The sequence below is a fragment of the Typopeltis vanoorti genome, chromosome 12 (genome assembly GCF_054136105.1).
Source record: "Typopeltis vanoorti isolate ZY-2024b chromosome 12, IOZ_Tvanoo_1.0, whole genome shotgun sequence".
Taxonomy (NCBI): domain Eukaryota; kingdom Metazoa; phylum Arthropoda; class Arachnida; order Uropygi; family Thelyphonidae; genus Typopeltis; species Typopeltis vanoorti.
The window spans coordinates 21240978-21260475 of record NC_143560.1 but is presented as its reverse complement, the minus strand read 5'-3'; the positions used below and the strand labels follow the sequence as shown (position 1 = coordinate 21260475).

At 36.9% G+C, this 19498-nt stretch overlaps 1 protein-coding gene across 3 annotated transcripts in view; it reads right to left on the bottom strand.

Moving 5' to 3' along the window:
• Positions 1-5236: 5236 nt before the first annotated feature.
• The window catches only part of LOC150100620 (uncharacterized), a 174156-nt gene continuing 159894 nt past the window's right edge, over positions 5237-19498 (bottom strand). For all 3 annotated transcript variants that reach the window (XM_090401971.1, XM_090401972.1, XM_090401973.1), the window contains 2 exons: positions 14475-14579; positions 5237-5434 (listed from right to left, as the gene is read on the bottom strand). In XM_090401971.1, the coding sequence (XP_090258097.1) occupies positions 5423-5434; positions 14475-14579 (117 nt within the window). In that variant the 3' untranslated portion in view covers positions 5237-5422. The remainder of the gene's footprint in view (positions 5435-14474; positions 14580-19498) is intronic.

Below are 19498 nucleotides of genomic sequence, written 5' to 3'. Positions count from 1 at the left end.
CTTTATATGCGTTGTTAATTCCGTAAACTAATTACCAGTTATGTATGACCAACGTATAAGCCTTGCTACTAGAATTTTGACCATCCACGGAGATTCCATCGCACGAAAGGCTCGTCAATACGGCAAAATGAGGTTGAAGATATCCAGACAACTAAATCATCTGACGTTCCTAAAACGCTGCCGGGATAACAAGGTAATCCCTAATTGTGTCAAATTGAAGCACAGTTTTAGTTCACAGAAAGCTCTGTGCATTTATAATCGCACTAGCTTCGCCCTGTTAAGAGAAAAAATTACCGCGATGCGCGTTCTCCTTGCCGAAGTAAACAAAACCGTACGGGCACTAGAGGAAGAGCTTTCGAATACACTCCGCCATGATCTTTGGACGATACTTCATGACGTCTCATGCGCATCGGCAAGAAAAGAGTTCGAAAAAATATGAAAACCTGACAAAGAATTCTACTTCCTTACCACAGCCGCCACTCAACACAGTAGTCAACCTCTCATCTGTAGTTTTAAAGCCTGAGGCACTCACCGCACTTGCACGTGGTCACAATTTCGCCCTAGCTCCTAAAAGAATACCTGCCAAAGATATCATGATCCAAATAGAATGTGGGATTCGCAACCAGCCTAACCATATCGCCTACAACGTCAGACTGGATGTAGTCGGTGTTGTCACTAAAGCCAAACCTCCAAAAACCAACCTATCCAAAGACGAATATGCAGCCCTACAAGAAATGAAGAATAACAAAAAAATAGTAATCACCAAAGCGGATAAGGGAAACGCCACTGTGGTGCTAAATCAAAAGGACTACAAAGGTAAGCTTAATGCTTTAATACTAGACCGTACTACTTACCTCCCTATTGAATATAATCCTACCGGCTCTCAGATTAGAACTCTCCACAGACTCCTTAAGAAAGTCACTTCTTGGCCTGTGGAAGTCACTAACAAACTAAAACTTTATAACTCTAGACCCCCCCGATTATATGGACTCCCAAAAATACATAAACAAAATGTGCCATTACGTCCCATAGTGGATGGCATTGATTCCCCCACATATAAATTAGCCAAACATTTAGCCAAAACGCTCACACACCATCACACATTAAAAACTCAGCGCACTTTAAAGCCAGTGTAGAAAACCTCTCACTCCAACACACTGACATAATGGTCAGTTTTGACGTCTCCTCCCTATTCACTAATGTCCCACTCAAAGAAACCCTTGAGCTCATCCAAGCCAAGTTTCCTCCTGATATCTCAGCCCTATTTCAGTTCACTATGAACTCAGGCTATTTTGTTTGACAAGGAAAATTCTACAAACAGATAGAGGGGACAGCCATGGGTTCACCACTTTCCCCACCCTTGGCCAATTTCTTTATGGAGACCTTTGAAGAGAAAGCCTTAAACTCCGCCCCACAAAAACCCACTATTTGGCTTCGTTACGTGGATGATGCGTTCGCTATTTGGCCACGTGGCACAGACTCACTCCACTCCTTCCTAACACACTTAAACAACCAACACCCCAGAGTCCAGTTCACCTTAGAAAAAGAGGAAAACAACACCCTCCCTTTCCTAGACACTTTAATCACCCGCCAGCTTGATGGATCTTTGGTTTTCTCTGTTTACAGAAAACCCACCCACACTGGCAGATACATTCACCAGCAATTCCCCCCCCCCCTCACAACAATATGGGGTGATAAAAACACTATATAACAGGGCAAAATTAAGATGACAAGGCCCTAACTACTGAACTAAACCACATCCACAACACTTTCTTAGCCAATGGCTATAACCCCAAAAAATCCAAAAAATACTCAAAGCAGTAAACCACAACCCCCCCCCCCTCCACAATAAAGATTACACCAAATCTATCACCATCCCCTACATCCAGGGCACCTCTGAGAAAATAACCAATATCCTCAGAAAATATGACCTTACTTCCTGTTACAGACCATATAAAAAGTTGGCATCCCTTATCCGCTCTACCAAAGACCAACCACTTCCCCTAGACCTACCTGGTATATACCAGGTCCCTTGCAGCTGCAAACTGTCCTACTTTGGCCAAACAGGCAGAACAACAAATATCAGGATTTCAGAACACAAAGACTACATCTGGTTTCACCAGTACAGCCACTCTGGGCTGGCAGACCATGCCTTAGATACCCACCATAGAATTCGTTGGAAGAAAACAAAAATAATACACCGCAGCAAGTTTAAATACGAGAGATTGTTCAAGGAATCTTCAGCAGCTCTAAAAAACGTTCCTAACCTCAACAAATTTGGGTGCATGAAACTACCCCAAATTTGGGAGACTTACGTTTTGAGAACTTCAGCCCAACTGCCAAGTCAATCAAATTAGTCCACCAGATGGCACCATTAGGACTTTAGGAACAATATTAGTTTCTTGCTTTCTTCCTCATTTGCTTTTGTTAGTGCCTGCGTACACATACCATATCTTTATGTTCCTGAAGATGGCAACGTGACGTTGCCAAAATATAGAAGTTATTTATTAAAGTTACCTTTAATTAATATACTTTATATGCGTTGTTAATTCCGTAAACTAATTACCAGTTATGTATAACTTTTGACTTCTCAAAAACTTAACTAGTAATAGCCCACTCTTGACCAGAAACCTTACTGATAACATAAACAGTCAGTTAACACATATTTTGTATGTTATATATATTACAAGGGTGGTCTGAAAAGTTCTTGGCCTCGACCATAGATGGCAACACTATAGGCAAAATTTGACATCCAAGATTTCACTTGGATGTCATAAGCATCCAAGTGAAATCGCAAGTCATTCTATCAAGTAGTTTGTTTTATACAGCTGTCAGAAGCAAAAGTGTTGGCTGTATCCCTTGAAATGGATAAAATTGAGTATCGTGCGGTTATAAAATTCTTTGTAAAAGAAAGTTTAATGCCAGAAGAAATTCATTCAAAGTTCATAAAAGTTTATGGGCACTCTTCTCCTTCGTTTTTGGCAATTAAGAAATGGACTGCTGAGTTTAAATGTGGCCGTACCAGCCTTGAAGATGAATCCACATGAAGGACTTCCAAAAAGTGTAACAACACCAGAAATCATTGATCAAGTGCACAATAGGATATTGGATGACTGGCGAGTCAAAGTGCATGAAGTTGCTGAGACTATAGGCATTTCAAAAGAACGTGTAGGATATATTTTGCATGAAGAATTGCATGCGAAAAAGCTTTGCACAAGATAGGTGCTGCGCTTGCTCACAGCGGATCAAAAACACACTCGCATGAAAATCAGTGCTTGGAGCATTTTATCAAGAATAAAACTGATTTTGTGTGTCGATTTATTACTATGGATGAGACTTGGATTCACCATTACCCACCAGAATCCAAACAGCAGTCAAAACAGTGGACAGAAGCTGGTTGTTCGGTGCCAAAGAAGACAAAGTCGGTTCCATCAGCAGGAAAGGTCATGGCATCAGTGTTTTGGGATGCTAAAGGCATTTTCTTTATTAATTATCTTGAAAAGGGTAAAACAATAACTGTGGAATATTATTCCGATCTTTTAACCAGACTTCATTTTTGCAGAATAAAAAAATCATCTTTCATCAGGACACCTGTCCACAAAAGTGTTTTGGCAATGGGAAAATTAAGGGATCTGCACTATGAATTGTTGGAACATGCACCCTATTCTCCAGATTTGGCTCCCTCTGACTTCTATTTCTACCCAAAACTAAAACTCTTCCTCGCTGGTCAGAGTTTTTCTTCGAATCAAAAGGTGATTGCAACTGTAGATAGGTATTTTGCAGATCTTACTGTGAACCTCTACAGGGACAGAATAATGGTGCTGGAATAAATGTATTAGTCTTAAGGGAGATTATGTTGAAAAATAAAAATAATTTTGAAATTATAAATTAGTTTTTTCATTGTTAGGCCGAGAACTTTTCAGATCACCCTCGTATATACTGTATTCTTACAATAATATCAGCTAGAGAAAAGAAAATGCTATTAAGAAAATCATAAGGAAGAGAAAATACATTTACAGTACTGTACTATATTTATTGATACCATAAGTTTATGTCATCTGTTTACAAGATGAATCATCTGTTTGTCAGTAGCAATATGAATACTGTCTGCTATCGTGCAAATGTTATATGTATTACTGCAGATGTCATACATATTACTAACACTAGACATCAAAATGAAAAGATAATGTGAAAAAGAAATATTTATTTAAAGGTATAATGATTCATGCATTGATAATGAAGAAGCAGTAATATGATTGCTTTATGGTAGCCTAGTGCCTATACACAAATGAATTGTTATGAAATTATTTTATGCTAATTAATAACAGTTAATTTTATCCAATATCTTTACTTTTGTTTACATTTCTCTCGACTGCAAATGGCCATGTACGGTCTATAAGTGTTTGTGTGTGTAAGTTTTGATAAATTTTAACTTTCTTATAATAGATTTGTGTATATTTTATGATAGTAAATGATAAAATGAACTAGTATCTACAAATATTTTATGCAATCTTGAAATGCAATTATCTAACTTTTACTTTATATTTTCCATATTTCTAGGCTAAGCGGTTCATCTATGAGTGTTTTTAAATTGTCACAAACCTCAAAAATAAATTCCATTATATTTATTTTAAAAAAAAACCAAGTATAAGTGGAACCACGGTTCAAACCTTCATTCAAGGGTCAACTGTGCGTGTGTGTGTGTGTGTGTGTGTGTGTGGGTGGGTGGGTGGGGGGAGAGAGTGACCCACTCCAATATGGAATGGTTCACCATACTAAAAGTAGATCCAACCTTCCCACTATGGGAGAGGCCTTCACTCAGCAGTGGGCAAGTGCAGGCTGAATATCAACTTGGTCTCTAGAGCAGGATTCATGGATTATCTAACCTTTAGCCTATAGTATTAACATAGTATAAGTTGACCAACTTTTTGTGGATAGAATTCACAAAAAACATCTTCATACATTTTGAATAAACATAGAATTAGGAGATAAAAAAACAACTGTATAATTACATAATTTCAACCATCATTTTCATAATCAATGTGTACAAGTTTGTATATATATGTATGTGTGCACACACACACAAACTGTGTATTTTGTTCCCAATATCTATAAAGATTAAAAATTTGTTGTTAAATAAGAAAACAGTTTCCACTATTTTCTTTTATGGCATTATTTCATGGAGTTTGATGATACAAATATCTTATGTAAGTAATTTATGGATGAATTATCAGTTACAATCAAAGCACTTCAAGGCAATACTTGTAATGCTTTTATTGATAAATTAGGATGAAATTGTCTAAAAAAATAAAATAAAAATATTAAAAAAAAATCTCGAATGAGGGTGATACACATAATCTTGATTTTCACTGGTTTTAAAACTTCGTATTTATTAATCCAATGGCACTGCTGTCTAGGGAATTTATTTTCTTGTCTAAGAAGAGAAGAAAATAATAAAACATGTTAGAATTATCACAATAAATAAAGATTGTATTTACATTTTGCAAATTTAAAAAAATAAAAAATTTTTTAAATTTGCAAATTTAAAAATATTAATCAAATAATACTTGAATGCACATGTCGATAAAATGTATCACTTCTCAACCTGTGTGTCAAGTGAACTGCATGTATGTTATTTTGATACGCACATATGCAAATTCAACATTTAACCCTTTGAGAGTAAGCACTATGTCTGTTTAAAAAGTGCCAGGACAATTATTATTATAAAGAAATTATGCACACTAGCACACTGTTTTGCAAGCAGATATATGTATACAGACATGTAACCTAACAAAACAAACCCAAAGTCATCCACAGTACTTTGATGAATTAGTATTATTCTACAGACATCTCCATGGAGTCTGAAGATTCATTGTGGGAGACCCAAATTATCCACACAATCTATCATACCTCTCCTTGAACCCATTAACAGACAAAGCACTCACAACTGACTCTGACAACCCATTCCACTCATTCACAACTCTCCAAGCAAAAAATCTAGTCCTCACACTCCTACTAACCACACTTTTATTCAACTTCCAAGGAGGATCTCTTGTTCTGGCTCCTCTAGCCAAGAGCTGAAACATTTCCCCTGCATCAGTCCTATAAAACTCTTTAAGTAACTTAAATGTTTCTATCATATACCCTCTTTTTCTCCTTTCAACCAAGTTTTGCAGTCCACACATACCAATATATCCTCAAATGGAACATTCCACAGACCACTCACCATCTTAGTTGTCACCTCTCAATCCTCTCCACAGCTTCCTCATCCCCAAGAAACCCAGGGGACCAGACTTGAGTACAGTAATCCAGATGTGGATATATCAAGGCCTTATAAAAAGGAATAACAACTTTCTTATCTCTACTTGTTGATGCGTTCTTCAATTCAATAGACAAGTACTGTCTATTGAATTTTATTAATTTTATGGCCTACCTTAGCAACATGTCCTCTAAACTTTAACTCTCTGTCTACTACACTCCTAAATCTTTAGCTTCATGTACACCCTCTGTCCAAAAAGAAACTGAACTGTTGATAGAAAATAAAACACAGGCCAATTATAATTATTCAAATCATTTATTTCAATCAATATACTCTCCCTGCTTCGCTACAGCATTTGGCACAGTCAATTAATTCGTTAAATGAGTTTTTTATATCGGTTTTTGGGATACTGTTGAGGGTTGTGGTTACTGCTGCTTGAACGTTTTCAATGGTGTAGTATCGCTTTCCTTTCATTGGCAAATGAAGTCAGGGGGAAGAGAAAGAAGTCACAGGGTGCTAAATCAGGCGAGTACGGCGAGTGATCCAACACACAAACTTGGTTTTTGTTTACAAAAACCAAGTTTGTGTGTTGTCTCACAATGTTCGAACGATGAGATGGTGCATTATCGTAAAGTGATCAGCTTCCTGCATCATGATATTCATGCCATATGTGACGAATTCTCGCTATCAATCACTTGAAAACTTTGAGATAAAACTCACCATTGACCGTTTGCCCAGACAGAACGAATTCTTTGTGGATAATGCCCTTGGAATCATAGAAAGAAATCAGCATTCTTCTTACTTTTGACTTCTCCAAGCGACTTTTTTTTCGGATGCCCCTCTTCTGGTGGTCTCCACTCAGCACTTTGTTTTCGGCTCATACACAAAACACCACGTTTTGTCACCAGTAAGATCGTTTCAAGGAAGTTTGAAACGAGTGGTTTTAATGAGGTCCTTGCAGTGTTCAATTCAATACATTTTTTGGTTGTCGGTCAACTTGGGACAAATCGCGAATTCAATTTAAGAAGACCTAAACTCTCGGTCGAAATGTTGTGCACAGCTGATTTTGGAATCCCCCAATTCATCTTTAATCAATCTCACGGACGATTTCGGATTTTCTTTGATGAAATCACGCACTTTTGGGATGTTAACTTCGCTCAGACAAGTTTTTGGATGGCCCGGCTTTTCGTCGTCCTCAAGCATCTCATGACCACTTTGAAATCGCTTAAACCACTAATAAACTTGAGTACGGGATAAGCATTCATCACCATATACTTTTTGAAGCATTTGATGCGTTTTGGTAAAACTTTTACCAAGTTTAACACAAAAGTCAACCGCAGTTCTCTATCTGAAACTCATTTTCTCACTGTTCATCAAAACACTCACTCTTGGCACTATAAATCAGCTTCTAATGAAACAAATGTCATCATAAACAGTTGACACAACACTAATGAAAGTTGCTGCTTTCGACAACAAAAAGATACAACAGGTAGCACCACTAGTTTCTTCAATTTTCGAAAAGTTCAGGTTCTTTTTGGACAGAGGGTATATTTCCTGGAGTACGGTGCCATCAATATGATACACGGCTTGTAATCTATTTTTCCCAAAATGCATAACTTTACGCTTCTCGACATTAAACTGACACCATTTGCACATCTTTTGCCCATACTGACAGCCTATTTCAATTGTCCTGCAAGCTCTCCATCACCTTGATTAACTATTACTCAACTTAATTTCGCATCATCAGCAAACTGAATGTTTCTTTTCATATTATTTCCTATATCATTTATGCATAAATTACACAGTAGTGGTCTCAGCACTGAACCTTAAGGCACACCACTAGTCTCCTGCTTTTGTTTTGATTCTGCCCCTCCATATACCACTTCTTTTTGACACAAAACTTTGCAATACCAGAGTTGATATCCCATCTAATCCCACAGCTGTATTTATATTGAGATTCTGCAATATCCTAAGAACCTCTAACTCATCCACCTCTGTTCCCACATGTTAAAGCAGTACCTTCACTTGGATGATATGCCCTTGCAGTGGTCATTCAATAACTCAACTATTTTTTTTATCTGCTTCTGTCACCTCGTGACAATCATCACTCATTAAGGTTAATCTTTCGTGGTCATTCTTCCTCTTACTTGCCACATAAAGAAAGAACTCTTTGGGATTTCTTTGGCCTGTTTAGTTAGATTCTTCTCACAATTTGATTTTGCCTTCCTTGCCATGCTGATCACCTTTCTCTTTATATACTCTCCACGGCATTTTCTTTTTCTGTAGCTCCCACTTAATGATATTATTCATCCATCTTACTTCTACCTGATTAAACCTCCTTACCTTAGGTATACAATTTAATATTGCTTCCTCTACATACCCCTTAAGTATCTCCCATGCACTACTAACATCCCTATCCTGCAGTGTTTTATGTCATGACAGATTTAAACTTTCTCATGAGCTTATTATAATCACCTGCCTTGTAGTTCCACATATACCTCTTCTTGACAGATTCCTCATGTTCATTTCAATTGTAAAATATACAGTTGGTCGTTGCTGTAGGTCAGGAAGTTCCACAGATGATCTGGAAAACTAATGATCACTTTTGCCAATTGAAAGCAATGTGGTCACCTTGGTTATGGATAGCTCTTCTGATCCTGTGACAAAGTTCAATACTCTCAACTCGCCTCCATCACATTCTGCCTCAAGTAATTATCTCTCGGTAAGTGTATGAATTCCATTTCCTTCCTGCTATGTGATTTTTCTTCCTTCCAATCTATATCTCCATAGTTGAAGTCTCCCATAATAATCACTCAACTAATTTGCCAATGCATGTCTTCCAGATCATCTGTGGAACTTCCTGGCCTACAGCAACAACCAACTGTATATTTTACAATTGAAACGAACAGCTACCCTTCTGCCTATCTCCTATTCTTTTTGGTCACAATTCATCTGCTTTCATCAGCAACATCCCATCCTATCTTCCCTTAAAATACTAAACCCTTCATATTCTATCCATGTAACTACATCATCTGCTGTTAGCCAAGTCTCACTAAGTCCTATAACTTTTGGCAGGGTTGCACTAACCAATGCCAAAAATTCCTCCCTCTTGTTCCTGATACTTGTGGCATTAGTATACGGAAACTGCAGCATCCCTTTAGGTCCCACCCACCTTTATTTCCTAATTGACTACTCTATTCATTATTTTTGCTTAATAGACTAGATTCTGTACTTGGTCATTCTCACACTCGCTTGCCTCATGGATGCCTTCACACAAACCCACCTGCTTCCACTCTAATTGCTTAAGTTTTCCTGAATTTGCTCTTCAGCATGCTCAATGAACAAAGCTCTCTAGACACCTAGCATTAAAACCATTTAGATACAGTTCATCAGCATTATATAAATCCTTCTTTCTGTCAAATACTGACCACAGATCCACAAATCCTACATCGTTCCTTCTGCACAACCTATGTATTGATTCACTGTCTATCAATGCCCCTCCTCCTCAGTTTGCTTCTATGATAGCGTGGCAGGAGACTTACAATCTTCACCTTCTTGCTCTTCAATTCTGCCTCTTCTAACAACTCCTTTACATCCTTCCTCATAGAATATTTCTCGCCCCTCATATCATTTGTGCCAAGCAAGACAATTAGTTCCTTTGTCTTACTTTTTTCTAGTAGTAAGACTTATACGTTGGTTAGACATAACTGGTAATTAGTTTACGGAATTAACAACGCATATAAAGTATATTAATTAAAGGTAACTTTAATGAATAACTTCTATATTTCGGAATGTCACATTGCCATCTTCGGGAACATAAAGATATGGTATGTGCACTCAGGAACTAACACAAAGCAAATGAGGAAGAAAGCAAGAAAATAATATTGTTCCTAAAGTCCTAATGGTGCCCTCTTGCGGGCTAATTTGGTAGTCTTGGCAGTTGGGCTGAAGTTCTCATAATGAAAGTCTCCCAAATTTGGGGCAGTTTCCTGCACCCAAATTTGTTGAGGTTAGGAACGTTTTTTTGAGCTGCTGAAGATTCTTTGAATAATCTTTCGTATTTAAACTTGCTGCGATGGATTATTTTTGTTTTCTTCCAATGAATTTTATGGTGGGTATCTAAGGCATGGTCAGCCAGCCCAGAGCGGCTGTACTGGTGAAACCGGATGTAGTCTTGGTGTTCTGAAATCCTGATATTTGTTGTTCTGCCTGTTTGGCCAAAGTAGGACAATTTGCAGCTGCAAGGGACCTGGTATACACCAGGTAGGTCTAGGGGAAGTGGTTGGTCTTTGGTAGAGCAGATAAGGGATGCCAACTTTTTATATGGTCTGTAACAGGAAGTAAGGTCATATTTTTTGAGGATATTGGTTATTTTTTCAGAGGTGCCCTGGATGTAGGGGATGGTGATAGACTTGGTGTAATCTTTATTGTGGAGGGGGGTTGTGGTTTACAAGTTTTAGTATTTTTTGGATTTTTTTGGGGTTATAGCCATTGGCTAAGAAAGTGTTGAGGATGTGGTTTAGTTCCATAGTCAGGGCCTTGTCATCTGAGCAGATTAATTTTGCCCTGTTATATAGTGTTTTTATCACCCCATATTGTTGTGAGGGGGGGGGGATTGCTGGTGAATGTATCTGCCAGTGTGGGTGGGTTTTCTGTAAACAGAGAAAATCAAAGATCCATCAAGCTGGCAGGTGATTAAAGTGTGTAGGAAGGGGAGGGTGTTGTTTTCCTCTTTTTCTAAGGTGAACTGGACTCTGGGATGTTGGTTGTTTAAGTGTGTTAGAAAGGAGTGGAGTGCGTCTGAGCCATGTGGCCAAATAGCAAACACATCATCCACATAACGAAGCCAAATAGTGGGTTTTTGTGGGGCGGAGTTTAAGGCTTTCTCTTCAAATGTCTCCATAAAGAAATTGGCCAAGGGTGGCGAAAGTGGTGAACCCATGGCTGTCCCCTCTATCTGTTTGTAGAACTTTCCTTGCCAAACGAAATAGCCTGAGTTCATTGTGAACTGAAATAGGGCAGAGATATCGGGAGGAAACTTGGCTTGGATGAGCTCAAGGGTTTCTTTGAGTGGGACATTAGTGAATAGGGAGGAGACGTCAAAACTGACCATTATGTCAGTGTGTTGGAGTGTGAGGTTTTCTATGCTGGCTTTAAAGTGGGCCAGTTTTTTATGTGTGATGGTGTGTTGCCAGTGTAGTGTGTGAGCGTTTTGGCTAAATGTTTGGCTAATTTATATGTGGGGGAATCAATGCCATCCACTATGGGAAGCAATGGCACATTTTGTTTATGTATTTTTGGGAGTCCATATAATCTTGGGGGTCTAGAGTTATAAGGTTTAAGTTTGTTGGTGACTTCCACAGGCCAAGGAGTGACTTTCTTAAGGAGTCTGTGGATAGTTCTAATCTGAGAGCTGGTCGGATTATATTCAATGGGGAGGTAAGTAGTACGGTCTCGTACTAAAGAATTTAGCTTACCTTTGTACTTTTTGATTGAGTACCACAGTGGCGCTTCAGACTTCAGCCCAACTGCCAAGATTACCAAATTAGCCCGCAAGAGGGCACCATTAGGACTTTAGGAACAATATTAGTTTCTTGCTTTCTTCCTCATTTGCTTTGTGTTAGTTCCTGAGTGCACATACCATATCTTTATGTTCCCGAAGATGGCAATGTGACATTGCCAAAATATAGAAGTTATTCATTAAAGTTACCTTTAATTAATATATTTTATATGCGTTGTTAATTCCGTAAACTAATTACCAGTTATGTCTTACTTTTTTGTATCCAGATGGCTTGAAAATATTGTGAATTTTTGCACCAGGGGAACATGATTTTGTCACATTTTCATAAGTATCCTCTGATTATTGAGTCTCTATAAATAATTTTCTCCTTGTATTTCTTTTTTTTTGTTGTTCACTTGGTCTTTATTACTATTTTGGACTGCCTACTTCTTCTCAGCCCTGCTGATTTCTCTGCAATTTTTCAATTTCATGCTTTGTCCTATGAAGGACTACCATTCAAGTGACTATTTATTTATTTATCTCCATTTTGTTCTCTATTTCCACAGGCACACATTCAACATTAATTCTGATATTTTCTATCCTACCGTCGATACTGTCCACTCTACTAACATTTCCTGCATTCTGGTTACCTAATAGGCACTCATTTTTGAAACATTAATACACATTCTCTCTCCAGTTTCAATTTCCTTCCACATATCCTTTAATTTTTCAACAAATACATTTCTCACACACACACACACACACACACACACAACCACACACACTACACTACACTACACTGCACAAAATCCCACAAATTCAAATTGCCTTACAATGTGGCCTTTGCTACCATTGTTCTACCATGCATTGGGACCATACCTACTATATCGTATTTTAAAAAAAAAAGTTTACTTACAAATTAAATAACACAGTCAATCACACATCTGTTTAAAACAAAAACTACAATATGTTAACTTAATATTATCACCTAAAATACATAAAGTTACTTATCCTTCTGGAGCACTAATAACCTCTCTGCACACACAATACACCGCCTAACAGTGATGATGCTTATGTTCATATGCTAGCTCTCAAATTTTGCCTATTGTTGATGACCTTTCATGAACTCAAGCTAACAAATCATGCGTGTGGGATGTCGATTGTCATCCAGAGTGAGGGTTATCTGCAATTCAAGTGGAATGAATGCGAGTTTTTTTTTTTCTTTTGGAGTTCCTGACATGGAGACAATGTGTGAGTACATGTTTTTACTAAGTTTTGCATTAAACTTGGCAAAAAAAAGGCATAGAAACTTATCAAATGCTTAAAACAGGTTTTAGGAATAATGCCTTAATCCACTTTTGAAGTGGTTCAAAAGGTTTAAAGATGGTCAAACTCAATTGCAGATGATCCTTGCTCTGGACAACCATTGACACCTCATACCCATGATTTGGTAGCTTGTGTTCACGATAGGTCATCAACAATAGACAAATTACTATGCAAAAGCTAATGCGAACAGTAATCTCAGTTAGATCCTGCAAACAAATTCTGATGGATTTGGAAATAAGGAGGAGGAGGATTGCTGTAAAGTTTGTGCTGAAACTTCAGTTCTTTCAAACTCACAAGTTTACACTACTAAAGAACATCACAATAGTGCCTCACCCACTATATTCACCAGATTTGGCCCCCTATGACTCCATTTTATTCCCCATGCTAAAATCTGTACTTAAAAGACAAAGGTTTCAAGATATAAATGAAAATAAACAGAATGTGACAGAACAATTCAAAGCTATTTCTTTAGAGCATTCCAGAGTTGCTTCCAAAAGTAGGAAAAATACTAGGAACACTGTAATGAGGCTGGAGAAGAATATTTTGAAATATTATGTTCCCATAGCCTCATAAGCTTTTGTATATATCTTAAATAAATTAAGTCCTGGAACTTTTTGAACAAACGTCATATACATTCATAAAATTTTAACTATGGTAAAATAGTAAATTTACATTGGCTTTTGAATTTTTGCAGGAGGCATTTTAATCTCTTAGCAACTATCCTGGTTTTTTATTTCATGTATTTATATGCCATCAAAGGAGAGAGAGACAGACAGATTAGATTTTTAATTCATTGCTCAAATGGTTAATTAATAACACATGAAATCTCACAAAATGTGTTCAGTCTTATTTGAATCTCGGTAAAATTACTACAGCATTTAATTACTTAAAACTAAAATGCCTGCATTTTTCGCGTGGATAAGCTTGTGTGTTCGTCAGACATGTTGTAATAGATTTCACGGTATGATATGAACACAGATGGATAAGAAAATAACTATTTATTAACTTAAAAGCTTTTAAGTTAATAGTTATTTTCTTATCCATCTGTGTTCATATCATACCGTGAAATCTATTACAACATGCCTGCATTTTTCACTGGTATAGATGTTGTAAACCATTTATTTAAAACTAGAAAACTGCTATGCTTAGAAAAACAGAAATACATACCAAATAACACAATCAACCAATCTGAAACAGCTATTAAATCTCTTTAGAAAAATAGAGTTAATAAACTCCATTTCCTAAAAAAGGGAAAGTTTATTGTTTATGGAGTAAAATTAACTAAAAATAGATTGTATTGCATAAATGAAAGTAATTTCCCCTTCCACAGAATTTAAAGTTACTATTTTCTGTAGATTTGACTCCAAATAATTATATATGTTTACTTACAAGACGCCTCATTGGCTTTACAGGCACAAAAGGTGGTTTCTGTAGAACACTTGCTGGAGTAGCCTTGAATAAAAATACCTTCTGTTTTTTTAGCTCTTCCTCAACCTATAGAGATAAAGTAATTTTTTTAATTCAAACTGAATGAATAAAAGAATGCATTTGCGCTTTGCTTTTACTTCAGAAAAGTAGTATCTCATTTAGAATTAAGATGAAATAAAATTTCAGCTATTTCATCTTCAAGGAATTATATTAGCACCATAAAAGACTTCTGTGGGAATGCAGCACTTTCCATCCTTTTCTTTCAGCATTCTTTTGAAAATCCAGAACTGAACTGTGCAACATGTATGGTGAAACCCCCTTTGTCTCTCTCTCTCTGTAATTATCCAATATCAATAAATATTGGCTGTGACATACCACTAAGTTAATAAGGGGGGAAAGAAATTAAGAGAAAAAGATACAGGTTAAGAGAGGAAAGATGGAGGGAGAAGTCTTATTTTTATTTATTTCTCTCTCTTTTTTTTTCTTTTCCATTTACCTAATTTTTCAAATTGCAGTTAACTTTATAAAGGAATTAAACATCTATTTCTCAATATAATGAGCTTAGCTGTTGATTATTCATAGCAATGCTTCACATTACAATAATACCAAAGGAACAAAATGTGTTGAGTTATTGATAGTTGACTGTTGAAAGTTTATTTTTCACTTGGTCAGACTATAATAAATTTAGTTTAATCCTTGGAGATGACCTTGCTAATGCTTCTGCCTTGGTATCTCCACTTGGGCCTGGCTCCCACTGAAGAGACCTCAATAAAGGTCGAAACTAGCCTGGGTAGTGGCCCTGCCCTTAATGCATAACATTATACATATCTGCAAGGAGATGTATTTTGCATTATGGGAGATACTGAGATAGGAGTGTTGGTAGCTTGCTCCACCTTTGCAAGGAGTCGCCCAGTGTTGTACCACTTTACCCCAGTCCTGAAGATACTTTCAGGCACAAACTTTGTTTGCACACACTTGGATAAAGGATTAAACTAAATTTATCATAGGTGTTCTGCTGGTTTTCAATGTCTAAAGAGGGGAGGGACGGAGTTCATGGAGGATGAATCATGCTGTAGATAGCCAGTTTTTCCACAAACAAATGAAAACATGCCAAAAGCATGGGAAATTGTTGTCCATGGCATGTGAATAATTACTAGGCTACTCGCTGTACAGCTTGATGTCAGTAAGGAAACAGCCAGATTAATCTTAGAAAGAGATTTGCACAAGAGGAAGATTTGTTTGACACATGAACAGATAGAGCACCAAATTGCATGATGCCAAAATTCATCTGTGCAGTTGATCAAGATCATGATGTGTTGCAAAGAGTTGTCACTGGTAATGAATTGGTGTTTCAAGTTTTATCTAGAAATGAAATGTAAGAGCATGGAATGGTGTAGAACATCTTCTCCTTGGCAGAAGAAAGTCAAGTTGCAAAAACCATGAGCATTGAAAAAAAAACAATGACCATTGTATTGGCACATGATTGAGGCTTCTTGAGGGCACCACAATGAGTAGTCAGTATTATTTAGAAGTAATGCAACATCTGATGTGATGTGTCAGGAAAAAACTGTTCTGCAAAAACAATTGGTTTCTGTTGCACAAAAATGCACCTGTGCACTGCCCATGAGGCACTTTCTGGCTTTGAAATCAATCTGTGTGATCAACAATCCCCCCCCCCCCCCATTCATAAGATTTGGCTCCCTTTTCCCAAAGATGAAGCGTACCTTGAAATGAGACACTGAATGAGATTCCTCTTCAGGACTTCCACTGTGCTTCGAACACCTGTACGACAAATGTAAATGTTGTATGGAGTTGGAGGGAGATTATTTTGAATCTGTGTAATTGACAATTTCAAATATATTTCTTTGTTTTGATATAATAATTGTTGTCTCATTACTTAATGAGCACACTGTGTATATTGACTTTTCCATTGGTAAGTATTTGTTTCATGTTATGAAAATGTTTTGCCTATATTTATTTTGATTTCTTATTCATATTTTCTATAATTAGTGATTAGACTTCCCAGATATATAAATCTATCTGCTTGTCCTATGGAGTGGTCTTTTAAGGTTATGTTTAGGTTTTTATACACTGCTTTACCTGTGGATATCATTGTTTTTGTTTTCTGTTTTATTTTTAACCCAAATTTATTGTAGGTGGTTTCTGTTAGCTTATTATATTTTGTAGAACTCTTCATTCTCAGTGATTATTACTATATCATCTATATATCTTAGGTTACTTGCATTTCATCTACTTCTATATATTTCAATTTCATACATGACCCTTTCTTAGAAGATCTGAAACAACAAACTTTTCTTTTGATATCTATCCACTATGAAAACATGCCGCTTACCTTAATTGTATTTTTAAAAAAATTACAGCATGCACTAATATATTAACCAAAGTAAATTTAATTAATACCTCCAACATTTCGGCAATGTCAACTACCATCATTAGGGGAACACACAATATGATGTGTACATGCAGTATGAAGTATGAGAGCTAACCAAATGTGTGGCAGTTTCATACAACCAAATTTGTTGAGGTTAGGGTAGTTTCTTTTAGGTAGAAGCAGACTCATGGAAATTTGAGTCTCCATTGCATTGAAAGTTGAGACTCCATTGCATCAAGTATTTATACTTGATGCAATGGAACAGAGTGGCCTTCTTCCAGCTCATTCTATGGCAGGTGTCCAAAGCACCTGTCATAGAATATCCTTGCAGTAAATCTTAAATGGCTGTAGTGATGGAAACATATAGTCATCATGTTCAGCAATTCTGGTGCTGACTATCTGCCTGTTTGGCCAAAGTAGGATTTAGTTGGCAACTCTTCAGGTCTAGAGACTGTGGCTAGTCTTTTATGGAGTGGATAAGGGATGCTAATTTTTTTATATGGCTGTAAGTGGTTGGAAGATTGTACTTTAGCCCAATAGTCAAGGATGCCCAATTCATCCCACTAGGGAGGGGGGTGTACATTTTTAATATATGGCTGAATGGGCAGAATTAGCAGTGTTCTCCTACCAGGATCTTGGCTGACTAGCCATCAGTCATGCTTGTAGCATGTTGTGCACAGTTAAGCCTGGGATGGATTTCCGTGGTGGGCTGGCAACCTACGACACAGTCAAAAACCCTGATGGAACTGATATAGATGGCAGTGCCAATATTTCAGTGAAGTCTGGAGGGCCATACCCAGGAAGTCTTAGTATCATGCCTCCACGTGGACCCTCCACCCCTGGGAAACATGGTGTCGTAATGAGCCATGGAAAAGTTGATACTAAGCAAAGAGCTGGCAGAAAGCTATAAAGTGCATCTCCCAAGACGTTATGTGGTCAGCATGGGAGATGTTAGGACTGCAATGACATCTGCTGTTTCATCATTGGCGGAAGAATTCATATATCAACGGCAATGTGAAACAACTGGCAGGTGGAAGATTCTGAATGCAGATCAATGGCTGACAGAGTGAGCCAAGTTAGCTGGCTATTGCAGACGTGAAAGAGATCGGGGCCTCACCATGTTACTATCCTCTATCCTATAGTCGAACCATGGAGAAACGGAAATATTTTACAAGCTATGCTTTGGAAGTTGGAACCTCTGCAACGTCCCCAGCTGTAAATAGTTACAGGGAAGAAGACACTGAAACTGTGATTAAAACGAGCGCTGCAAATGCACTCTATGATGATGTTAACTTAAATCCAAAAGGAAGGTTGGCATCTGATATTCCTCATTTGAAAACAAGAAACAGAGTCTTGAAAATTGGAACTTGGAACGTGAGAACATTATATAAACTAGGGAATTTTGACAACCTTATACAGGAAATAAAAAGACTTAAAGTTGATGTGATGGGAATTAATGAAACCAGATGGCCTAACATGGGAAAACTAGAGACAGATGGATTTACATTTGTATATTCTGGTGGAGAGAAGCATGAATATAGAGTGGGTTTCATGATTAAGAAAGACAACTTTATATGTGTAATGGGGCTGTGGCCCATAAACGAAAGAAAATACTTATTAAATTAGCCGCAAAGCCTTTTAACATCATAATTATCCAGGTTTATGCCCCTACGATGACTCACAATGATGAAGAAATAGAAGATTTTTATAATAACTTACAAAAATCTATAGAATATGTAAAATCAAATGAGATACTCATAGTGATGGGTGACTTGAATGCAAAGGTTGGAGAACGGGAAGAAAATCCAGTTGTTGGAAAATTCAGACTAGGCAACAGAAATGAAAGAGGTGAGAGATTGATACAATTCTGCATTCAAAACAACTTGTGCATAATGAATACTTTCTTTCAACATCCAAAGCACAGACTGTATACTTGAACAAACCCAGATAACTCTATAAGAAACCAAATAGATTTCATAATGATAAATAATAGATACAAAAATAATATAACCAACATAAAAACATACCCAGGTGCTGATATAGGTTCAGACCATAACCCTGGTGTGTCCACTTTAAAAATTAAACTAAAAAACATTTCTTAAAACAATCATACTGAAAGACTTGACTTCACAGCTCTGAATATACCTGACAACATAATGGTGTATAACTCAGAAATTAGATCATGTAGGATATAAAACAGAAGAAAATATACTTTGTAACACAGAGGAAATTGAAAACAGGTGGTCAAATTTTAGAAGTGCAATATATAAGACAGCTAACGAGGTTATCCAAAATTAAATACAATAAGAAAAAACCCTGGATGACTGAATCAATACTAGAACTTATGAAAGACAAAAAAAGAAAAGTACACAACAGTATAAAATACTCAGTAAAGTTATAAAAAACGAATGCAGGAAGGCTAAAGACAAGTGGCTAAATGAAAAATGTAAAGAAATAGAGGAACTGGACAAGAAACACAATAGTAAAGAAATGCATAAATCAATCCAAGCCCTGACAAATAAAAAGAAAAATTTCAACCATAATCCTTGTATAAAAGATCAAAATGAAAAAAATGCTACTAGAGACACAAGAT